Genomic DNA, 12,262 nt, shown 5'->3' with positions numbered 1-12,262 from the left:
TAAATTCTCACATTAACACCTGTGAACAATCAAACAGTGATGTGTCAGTGACGTCCATCTCCATGGTAACTGTGTGCAGCCTGTTGCTCCTCCACTCAGTGGAAAACCACACAGTAGCAGCAGCAGCAGCAGCAGCAGCAGCAGCCTTATCTGTCCGCCGCAGGGGCTGATGGGAGGTTTGAGGAGCTGTTAGAAACCTCGTGACCCTCGTCTGATCTCACAGCTCGTCCTTGTTTGGCCTCAGCTGCATCAGAGCGCCACTTCTCCCCAGGTTCACCAGAGGAAACACCACTGCACAAAATGCTTTTCCTCCCAGCTGCTGCTCTGTGCTGTCTGTGTTCAGGTGAGTGTTTCCAGCCAATCAGGAGCCAACAAACTCAACCTTTAACAAACACTGTCACACTGACCTTCATCTGTGTGTCTGTTTCTCTACAGCGCTGGTTGCCATGGCAGCAGACCTGATTCAGAAAGATTTAACATTGACCAGGAGAGCTGGTAAAAAAGTCTCCTTCAGCTGTGGACGAACTGACCAGTGTAATACATATGTATACTGGTACCAGAAGAAAGACACAGAAACATTCACAAGGATTCTGAGTATTTACATGAAAAATGACAAAGTTTATTCAAACAACGATCATCCTCAGAAAGATGATTTCTCAGCTGTAAAAAATGAAAACGTCTATGAGTTGCAGATCCAGACAGTTCAACCCTCACATTCAGCCACCTACTACTGTTCCTGTTATAACTATGATACCCACAGTGAGAAATGATCCCTGCAGCCTGTACAAAAACCTCCAGATGAACAGATGTCAAACAGTGTTTGTGACAGGAAGAGAGCAGTAAACCACAGCCCAGGTTCACATATTTCACCTCCATCTCAGCCAGAGTCACAAACAAACTGAGCTGAGGACTAAATGTTTGTCTGTTGGTGTCAGGATTTTGATTTAAACATTATATTTCATTGATATTATTTATCAGCTATTTCAGCAGGTTTCCTGTTGTTCCACACAGTGAGAACAAAGGAGCAACACAGAAGCACAATGATACAACAAGATGAAGACAAACAAACAAACAAACAACAATATAACACAGATAAAAGAGACAAATAATGGAGAGATCAAAAGTGAAACTTTATTAACATTTGATTTAATAACAAAAATTGAGAAAATAATAAATAGAAAAAGATGTTTGACAGAGTTGAAAGTTTGAGATGAAGATAAAAATGGTCTTCTTTGACCTGCTGCTGGAATAAAGTTCATTCCTCCTTCACAATAATAATCTGCAGTTAATGAAAACACTTCCTGTCTCTTTCACAATAAAAGCCTTCAGGCAGCATTCTTCACGTCACATCTTTGAGCAGATTTCAACAGATAATTTCACTTTAGTAAAAGATTCAACACAATTCTTGGATTTATGACAATTTCCCCTCAACAGAAATGTGGTAAATGTAAATGGATTTTGCTCTGTGAGCAGCTGAGACTGTCTTCACAAGAGAAACGACAGCAGACACTGTTTGTTTCTCTTAACACGACCACCATCATTTCCTAACTTTAACCATGTGTTTATTATTGTAACCATGACGACGCAGCTCCCCTTATCTTAAGGAGGTTCACTAACTGAGACCACACCGAGAACATTAGATTTCAATAGTTTAATTGAAATAATGAAAGAGAGCTGATATGTTGATGGATGGGTTGGAGAACCTGATGAAGGATTAGGGATGGAGGGATGAAGTGATGGGGAGAGGAAAGGGGTGAGGTGTGAGAGTTGAGGAACATAGAATGGAGGGTTAAGAGACGATGATGGCTGTATGGTATGTCGACTGGACGACGACTGCCAACAGTAGGGAGGTAGGAGGGAACAGGGGGAGAGTTTGAGACTCTGAGTGGGGGAACTGTCTCTCCGGTCCATCGCCTGGATAGAGCCCCCAAAAAGAACTTAATGCGGAGATGTGTTCAAGAATGTGGCTGGAGTATGGTTCTGGAGAAATCGCCGACTTGTGCAAAACTTGCAGGTTTGCAACCAGGAATATGTGGCAACTCGCCTGGTTTGGCGGTGGAGAGCGGGTCTTGTGGATATGCGTGGTGGGCTAGCCTCTGGTTTATGTAGGTTTGAATTGTTCTGAAGGCTCGAATAAGAATTTACGTGAAAAGAAAAGTGGGGCAAGAGAAGCCAAGCTGGTTGGTTTGCTTGCTTAAGGTTAAATATGAGGGTGTCTGGGAGTGGCGTCCTTGTCTCCGAAGAATGAATGGGAATATCAGACGTCGTTGCATGCTGTAGAACGTCAGTTGAGGTGGCCGACTGGAGGTGAACCACCTAAACTGCTGTAACCCCGGAAACAGAGAGAGACACTGAGTCAGTGCAGCTGTATGTTGCGAGAACAGGCAATGTGGTTGTCTCCGGAAGGGTCGAGTGTCAGGACTTGGTGGAAACTGTGGGACAATCACGTACGAAATGGATGGAAATGGGTGGTCTGGCGGTTGAGATGGTTCTTTGGAGTTAATGGCAATTAGTGCTTTATGATATAGTGGTGTCATGGACCGTGCTTGGTGGGGTTCTGAGGGCCACTGCACCTAACATAGGCACCAATGAAGGAATGATACTGTACATGGGTATCGACAGGCGTGATGCACCTGGATGGGTACGATGGCCGTCGGAGGTGAGAAGAGAAGTGCGTGGTCTGCGATGAGCTTTAGCTGTCAAGACTTTAGTAACCTGTGATGGGGCTTGAGACTGTCAGGACCTGCAAAGCCTGCTGCATGAAGGGAGTCGAAGAAGGGGGGAAAAAGGGGGAGATGGTTGGGTGTGGGGGCTGAGTGCGAACTGTGGGATAACCGTTTAAAGGAAAACTGATGGTCTGGATGGCTCTTTGGAGTTAACCGAATGGAGTGAGTCGGAAGAAGGAAGCTCCGTGGCCCGCTGATGTCATGAACTAGTGGTGGGGGAATAGAGGCTGACTGGAGCACTGAATTGATGATGAATGGTTGTATTGGAGATGATTCGTTGTGTTGAAGCATTTTATATAGTCGGTTGGCGGCAATGAAAGAGTGAGGACGCACCCTCCATGGTGCCTTGAGATTCAGATGAAGGTAGAATGGATGAAAAGAGAAGGGATGGATTTGAGTGGGCCATGTCAGCTGGGGCTAGAAAGCGAAGAACGAAAAGATGCTGTTTTATGGATAATATGGGAGGATGGAAGCCGAAGTGATATAGGAGGAAAAGATAGAAAGTCTGGAGGGAGGCACGGGGGATGAAGGGGTGAGGGTTGGAGGGATGAAGGGTGGGGAACTCAGTTCAATTCTATAATATAGCACCGAATTACGACGAGGTCGTCACGTGGCACTTTAGCGTAAAGCAGGTCTAGACCATTCTCTTTAATTAACAGAGACCCAACAATTCCCCCGTGAGCAAGCACTTGGCGACAGCGGTGAGGAAAAACTCCCCTTTAACGGGAAGAAACCTCAAGCAGAACAAACAAACAAAAAAGAACAAACAAAAATAGGGGGGGGGGGGGGTGAAGGAGGTAAGGATGAAAAATGAAAGGGTGAGGGTAAAAGTAGGGTGGAAAAGGAGGAAGGATAGAGTTAGAGGGATGAGGGGAGGGGGACGGGATGGAGGGGGAAGGGAGAGGGTTGGGGGTGTGAGGATGAGGGGATGAGGGTCCAGGGATGAAGGGATGGGGGAAGAAGGAAATATTTAGCATACTGGTCGAGAGAGAAAGGGAGGAAAAGAAGAGAGAGAAAGGGAGGAAAGGAAGGGAAAGGAGAGAGAGATGATAGTGATGGGGGTTGAAGGATGAAGGGTCGAGGGATGAAGGATGAGGGGATGCATGTATGGCTGTGGGCATGAGGTCGCTCGACCTGGCCCTCGGCAAATGTGGGAGCCGTCCGCTGCTCCGCTGTAGTGGGCGGTGTGGTGCCGTGGGTGTGCCCCGTATCAGAGACGTTGGGCAGGGAACCTGGAGGTGAGCAGCTGGATACATCGGTGATGAGCTGGAGGCTGTGTGGAGCGGGAAAAGCACGGCTTTTGAGACGAGGAGGTGGTGTCTGAGTCGGGTAGAATGCGTGTATGATACGCTGGGGATGATCGATGGCCCGTTGTTTGGAGAGAAGAGGGTGAGAGTTCCCGAAGAGAAGTAGAAGCGTTAATGAAGAAACATGAAAACAGAAAAGTGAGTTAGTATGAACCATGGAGTTACGCAAGCACTTAATAAATAAGCAGGAAAATGGGATGAAGGGTTAATTCGGAAGATAAAATTTAAAAAAAGGAGAGAAGAAAAGAAAGTGGAGTGTGCCCTGGCTGGAGCTGGAGAGTCAGGGCTCCGTTGTAGCGGGCAGCGTCAGCATGGTGACGTCATCGGTGCGCGGCATGCGTCGGGTTAGCGTTAGGCGCTGAAAACAGTCACAGTTAGGTGACTGCTGAACACAGTCACCAAGCCTTCATTACCTTGTTCTATTTGGGCCTCCACTGTTCCCCCCTCGTGCTTGATGTAGCAGTGGTATTTATATGTGCTGTTCTCTTGCTGATGGAGCAGCAGGATGGAGGCAGTGCGTCCCGGCTCTCTGAGCTCCAGCTGCTCTCCCTCAGCATGGGTCAGATCCTCCAGCGTGCCGTTCTTCTTCTGTCTTTTCCAGGAGAACTGGACCAGAGGAGGAGACATGGCTGAGGCCAGACACAGCAGGGAGCTCTTCCCCTCCAGGTGGGCTGCTGGGTACACGCTCACCACGGGCTTCACTACCTGCTCAACTGAAGTTTGACAGCAGCAACAAGCAGCACAGACACACATTCACACAGTCAACAGCAGCTTACAGCACTGCACTGCATTCAGTCTGATCCTGGAAACTACATGATCACTAAACTACTCATCAATACACCTCAAACATGCTACCATGCGAGTATAGTCAACAATTGGGGGTGCTGTCAAATATGGGTAAAACATGGTTACAATTAATTTTCAACTATTTAACAATTAGATATTTAATATCTGATTACACAAATGTGTTTATCATCCTCTTAAACTCCTCAATGTACTCTCAATTCAGTATTTACACCTTCCAGTTCAAGGAAAAATACTAATATTTTTTCAAAAACTACAATTCCTCAGAGCTGCCCCATGCAGCTTGATACAAATCAGCACCACAGTTGTGGTTCTTCCAGGTTGCAAAGTCGGGTTATAAAATATGGCCATAAAAATATATATCTACTGAATTTATCAAATATCTAGCAAAGCTGAAATAGTAATTACACTGTATCTGGATGATCTAAGTTAAGAAAAAGTAACGATGTTGGTTTATTACAGATATTTTAGGTACACTGTAAGAAATGGCTGCGAAATCCACAGTAATTTGCTGTATTTCTGCATGGTTAATTGCTGTAAATATTTTTACATTATAATACTGTGTATTAGGCCGACAAAGACAGTAATCATAATGATACTGTAGAAATCACAGTAGTGAACACACTACTGTAGAAAATCACAGTAATCATTATGTTAATGTAGAAAATTACAGTAACTATTTCGTACTGTAGAAAATCTCAGTAGCGATATTTTACCACAGAAAATCACTGTAACCATTATGTTACTGTAAGAAATCACACCAACTGTATGTTACGGTAGAAAATCACTATAATCATTATGGTACTGTAAGAAATCACAGTAACCATATGTTACTGTAGAAAACCACAATAACAATTTAAGTACTGTAGAAAATCTCTGTAGCTATATATTACTGTAGAGAATCACAGTAACCATACATTACGGTAGAAAATCACTATAATCATTATGGTACTGTAAGAAATCACAGTAACCATATGTTACTATAGAAAATTACAGTAACTATTTTAGTATTGTAGAAAATCAAAGTAACCATTATGTTACTGTAGAAAATCACAGTAACTATTTTGGTACTGTAGAAAATCACAGTAACCATATGTTATTGTAGAAAATCACAGTAACTATTTTGGTACTGTAGAAAATCACAGTAACCATATGTTACGGTAGAAAATCACTGTTGGGCCTTGGCTACAACTTTGGCTATCAGCAATAATTAATGATTATCAAGATAATTATTAATTACTAAAATCAATAAAATTATTAATAAGAATTAATAATGACCAGGCACCACCCTGGAGTCAGAGAAAAAAGATAGCCAATTCAGTCTCAAAGTGTACTAATCTTTCAATTTGGAACTTTGAGTAATAATTAACTTAATAAGTATAAACAACATTACCACATAAATAGCTAATCAAGGTTGAAGGATTTTGAAGTTCTTTACAGAGCAGAGGTTGGCAAAACTCATTCTTGTGCAACGTTAAAACAGACAACAGGTATATCCAATAGCATTTATTTAACAAAGGGTAAAAGGAAAACACACAATATTAATCTAGCTAAGTGTACCTATATACAAGTGTAAGTGTGTGTGTATGTGTGTGTGCGTGTGTACTGTAGAAAGTCACAGTAACCATATGTTACTGTAGAAAATCACAGTAATATTGATACTGTTGCAGACACCATTATGTTACTCTATTTGAGGTAGCAGTTTTCCCTTTTGTAAAGAAAATAACTAACTAACTAATAACTAACTAACTAATCAGACACCAAGCTAGTTTTTGTACTTAAATTATTCACATCGATTTCTGGCTGCTCTGAAGTGTGCTAACATTCTTATGTTAGCTAGTGGTCTGTTAGCTAAGAGAAATCCATAGTTAACCTGACATGCCTTAATGTTACAGATATTAGCTTTATATATTCTGCCTCATAGCACATGTGAGAGCACTGTAACATGTATTTAGCCTGTGTCACTCTCTGACTAACTCAACACTGTTATACCAGTTCACTGTGAAAACATCACCCTGTTTTTCTCATCCGTATACAGTACAGTACATGTTTTTTACAGAAATATGACAGATCATAAAAGACTATTTTTCCAAGTTTTTTTCTTGCAAATTTGTAACTTTAATCTCCGAGAATTTGTGAGATTTTTCTCAGAATATTACCCTCCCTCCCAAAGCTCATTTTTACCTTATGATGGCCCTAATATGCTGTTGTAGTTTTCTGCTTTAATCTTTTATGATTTTCTCTAATTTGTATTTAATTACTATATATGTACTGTCCCTGCTTTCCTTCCAAATAAACTATGTAAATGGTATTTTATAAACAGTAACACTCATTGTTCTTATTTTCTCCCTTCCTCCTTGTGTACAGTTTTAAACTTGTCTTTTTTTAAACTTGCTGCTGAATTTTAAAGCACTTTGAGCTGCATTCTGTGCATGAAAGGTGCTATATAAATGAAGTTCATTCATTCATTCATTCATTCATTTCTGACAGAGTGACAAGGTGTGTTTGCTGCCCCCAGTGGTTGATAAGGCTTTTCTGTCAAAGCTCCAGTAGATGTATTATTATAACACACTGGCTGTTACCAACAGTAAACACAAGTTATCAACAAGGACCAAAATCTAAAGGATTCTAACTTCAAATGACAGTCTGAGGATAAAGTACAAGTCAGGAAGAGTATTTTGATTCTTATGGAGGACACTTTTTACCATTGCAGGCTACAGAGCGACTGAATTTTATATCCTGTATTTATGTTTGTTTTTTTTTTTTTTTTTAATTTTCACAGCTACCGATGTAAAATCATATTTTATTAAACTGACAGACAACATGTTTCATGTATTGGACTGATTAGAAATATAGCAGGATCCCGCCTCTCTCTACCTCAGTAAGCTGAAATAAAGAGAAATACAACAAAAGAAGAGACAGTCATGTTGATATGAACATTAGAGAAACACATCATGGAGATGAAATATGATACTGGTTAATAATTTGGATTTATTCGCCTCAGCTGACACATTCAACAGCAAACAGGTTTTTGTCACAGTGTTTTTCACTGTGAACGTCATGATCTTTGGCTCTGGAACTAAACTGTATGTAGGTAAGACTAAACTTTCATTTTCCTTCAGTTGTTTTATTGCACAAGTATTTAAGTTTATTTTCTGCTGCTTGAGGATTTACACATTAATTTTCTATAATAATTAGAGAATTCATTGTGCAACCATTCTATCATTAAATAAGCATCAGAAAGGAGTTTGTCTTCATATGTTTCTTGGAAACTAAAATCTTTAAACTCTTCCAAATACTCAGAGAAACTCAGCACTGATATTCTAATTTCATTCTGTATTCTCATCAGCTGCTGTTCAATGAAACTTCTTCTCTCTCTCCTGAAAGACATTAAATTCTAGATGAATGATTGTGGAAGATTTTCCTGCTCTGATCATCTGTTGACTTTTTATACACAATCTTGAGATAATTTAAGTAAATTTGATTGATGAGCAGGATTCTTCAGTCTCATACAGATTCAGAGTTGATTTCATTAAGCTCTCAGTCTCAGTCCGTCATTTCATTTACTACATTTCAATGGAAACTACAATCACTAATTTAATCAACATGGACAGAAAGTACAAAGTATGAACACAGATTTAATGTCAGCAAATTAGGACTTATATATTGTATTTTATCATAGATATATTATGGTATGTGGTGTTATGGTATATATGGAGGTAAATATATTGTTTTTTATAAGATATATTTAATATGATATAAAATGCAGCTTGACTAATGTTAAAAATGTATTATATTAAACAAAATTTAAATATTTGTTTTTTTAAATTATTATTATAAAAGAATTGTGACCAAAGTGTGAAATAAGCAGGATATTTTACAGCTGAAAACTTGTTAGTGCTGTCTGGTGGACAAACTATGTATTACTGGATTATCTTTGTCATCTTTGTTGTGTTATTTCTGGTTATTTATCCGCAGACATGTATGTGGTGATACCAGTTGATATATATATATATATATATATATATATATATATATATATATATATATATATATATATATATATATAGATATATATATATATATATATATATATATATATATATATATATATATACTGCACTTTAAAGAAAACTGATTGATACATTACATACTGTACTTATGTATTGCTGTGCATTTGTATAGTTTTTCAATCTCATGTATGATGAAGCATGGCATAAAGTTTAGTGATATATATCATAAAATATAGGAGACACAATTTATTCCTATTTTATGATGAAGGTTAATATTCTGCATTCTACAAATGTGATTTTATTATATTTTATATGACATTGTTTTTCATGAATTATATGTAACAATTTAAATATTAGCGAAAAGAACTTTGTGTTGTCATCTTTTCATCTTTTTCTTGAACTTTTATCTAGATGAAGACATATATGAAAATATGTATCAGTGTAGATGATGTTTGTGGTGTATTGATGAGTAGTTTAGTGATCATGTAGTTTCCAGGATCAGACTGAATGCAGTGCAGTGCTGTAAGCTGCTGTTGACTGTGTGAATGTGTGTCTGTGCTGCTTGTTGCTGCTGTCAAACTTCAGTTGAGCAGGTAGTGAAGCCCGTGGTGAGCGTGTACCCAGCAGCCAACCTGGAGGGGAAGAGCTCCCTGCTGTGTCTGGCCTCAGCCATGTCTCCTCCTCTGGTCCAGTTCTCCTGGAAAAGACAGAAGAAGAACGGCACGCTGGAGGATCTGCCCCCTGCTGAGGGAGAGCAGCTGGAGCTCAGAGAGCCGGGACGCACCGCCTCCATCCTGCTGCTCCATCAGCAAGAGAACAGCACAGATAAATACCGCTGCTACGTCAAGCACGAGGGGGTAACAGTGAGGGACCAAACAGAACAAGGTAATGAAGGCTTGGTGACTGTGTTCAGCAGTGATTCAGCTTCATCTGGAGACGCTGTCAGAGAGAGCAGAGGAGCAGAGGACTGACTAATTTGTTTTTAACTTTATTCTGTTTCAGATGTTTCTACTCTTCCTCCACCAACACCAGCTCCACCAGCATCTCCAACACCAGCTCCATCAGCAGATCCACCAGCAGCTCTTGTCCCGTCTCAGTACCAGGTGAAGCTGCTCTGTGTGCTGTACACAGTGCTGATAGTGAAGAGTCTGGTGTACTGCTGTGGACTCTCTCTGCTGATGATCCTCAGAAACAAGGGACCGTCCACCAACTGCACACATGCTGACTGACTGTTTTCTGCTCGCCTTTTCTCACTATCACATCTCATCAATTCATCTCATTAATCACTTTGATCAGTGTTCACAAATGTCACTTATGACGTGTTGTGGTTGGTTGTAAATTTTACGGTTAAGACACAGTTGTCTTAAAACTATAAATACAAACACATACACATAAATACAGTATATTTACAGTTACTAAGTATAAATTCTGTAGAATATTAATATCTTGATGCTCTATTTTAATTCCACTTTTAATGAGAAAATTAACTTGGTTCACATCAACATATGTGTATGTGCATATGTGCACTTGTATTTTTGCTGAAAAAGAAACATTTCTTTGCTCTATTCATAAATACATCTGATGTTTATGTTGTTTTGTAAATATATATCATATATTAAAAAATTAAAATTCTACTAAAGACCAATCAGCTGTGTGAACATTGAGTCTAAACTCCATCTATGGTCTTCTCATTAGCGCAGGTAGTCTTGCTTTTAATTTGACAAGTTTGCATTATTAATCTTTTTATTGTGTATGTGATGTGCTGTGTGTAGCTGTGCTGTTAATTAGCCTCGAGCTAACTCTGGTCCAGTGCTTCTTAAATGTTTAAAACTGCAACATGTCCCAGTCAATAAATCAATCAATTATCAATTATATGCTTGTTTGTGTTTTGTATTCAGTAAAAATAATATCAATAATATCAAAATCTACTTCATTCTTTATAATGACTCTACTGTCTTTTCTACAAGTCATGTATTTTTTATTATTATTATTATTAGGATGTTCAACAACTCAATATCAATTTTAACCATTTTATTTCTATCTATTTGTTTAAACTTATTGAGTAATGTATTTGTGAACTCAGTACAGACTGTGGGACCTGAGCAGACTGCAGGAGTTTGAACGTCTCCCTTTATTTAATGATGTCAGTTTCTCAGCTCTGAGTTTAGGATTTCAGCTGCTTCTCTCACACATTAATAACACAGATTAAAACTGAGACAGCGAGCGCTGAATTCATACTGAAGTTCCTGGAACCATTCTTTAACCAGAGTCGATGGTTGTAACCGTCATTGTGTTAATAAAATGAAAAACCACAGCGAACAGTGTGGAGGCTGCTGAGCAGAAACCCACACGGCCCGTCTGCTGCAGGAAAGGAAGTGTTGATTCACTGTCAACAGTTTTATATGAGTCCTAATAACCGCCGAGAACAGATTCATACCTGCTGCTGTACACTCATGAACTTCCCTCCCTCTCATTTGTCATGTGGGTCTTTTCTCTTGTTGTCTGTAAACCTTTTTTCCACTGAGCCCTCCACCCACACAGTCAAACTGAGCCCAGCCACCAACAAAGGCCACACATCTGGAGGTCTTGTCACTTTTTCTTTTTTGGAGTTTTTAGCAAAGGTGCACTTTACAGCAGGGGAGGAATGTAATAAAGTACAATTGTGAGGTATTTTACATGAGTATTTCCATTTTATGCTTCTTTATACGTCCACTCCACTACATTTCAGAGGGAGATATTTTACTTTCTACTCCACTACATTTACTTCACAGCTATAAGTACTAGTTACTTTTCAGATTTAGATTTTACTAGTAAAGCTGATGATGTATTTTATATTTGAAATACATTTAGATCACTTCATAGGGATTTATTTTCATTTTACATATAAGGGTTTTTTCAGTGTACAAAAAGCCACATTAAATCCCCTTTGACTCCATGTTTTAAAACAATACAACATGAAACATTTCAAGAGTGGTGAATACTTTTCACAGGCTCTGTATATATGTATATGATCAATGTAACAGTGTGTGGGGCCAATTTACATAAAGAGTACTTTTACTTTTGATACTTTAAGTACATTTAGCAAATAATACTTCTGTAATTTTGAAAGTAAAACCATTACTTGTAAAGTAGTATTTTATACTGTATTATTGGTACATTTACTTAAGTAAAACAGTTCAATACTTCTTCCATCACTGCTTTACAGTTTACACTTGTCATTGCCGAGTGCTCATACATAAATGACAGAAGGGGCTGTTTGTCAGTATCCTCCAAATATAACACATATGAGTGTTTTCTGATCTGAACGTCTGATTTGTAAACTAAACTACCTTCAGTTGTCAGAAGATCATGGTCATGCAAATAAATTATTCTTACAGTAAAAGGACTTTTTAACCAAATAAACCCAGGAACT

At 39.1% G+C, this 12,262-nt stretch overlaps 1 protein-coding gene across 1 annotated transcript; it reads left to right on the top strand.

Annotated features, from left to right (window-relative positions):
- The first annotated feature begins 210 nt into the window (after window positions 1-210).
- On the top strand, window positions 211-10,500 carry LOC122994482 (immunoglobulin kappa light chain-like). Its single transcript, XM_044369195.1, has 5 exons — window positions 211-343; window positions 436-759; window positions 7,878-7,931; window positions 9,436-9,735; window positions 9,853-10,500. The coding sequence occupies exons 1-5, from the start codon at window positions 301-303 to the stop codon at window positions 10,077-10,079; spliced, it is 948 nt and encodes a 315-aa protein (XP_044225130.1). The 5' UTR covers window positions 211-300; the 3' UTR covers window positions 10,080-10,500.
- The last annotated feature ends 1,762 nt before the right edge of the window (window positions 10,501-12,262 follow it).

Source organism: Thunnus albacares, chromosome 12, assembly GCF_914725855.1.
Source record: "Thunnus albacares chromosome 12, fThuAlb1.1, whole genome shotgun sequence".
Lineage (NCBI taxonomy): Eukaryota > Metazoa > Chordata > Actinopteri > Scombriformes > Scombridae > Thunnus > Thunnus albacares.
Note: the sequence above shows the minus strand (reverse complement) of the source record. Positions and strands in the feature narration are given on the sequence as shown.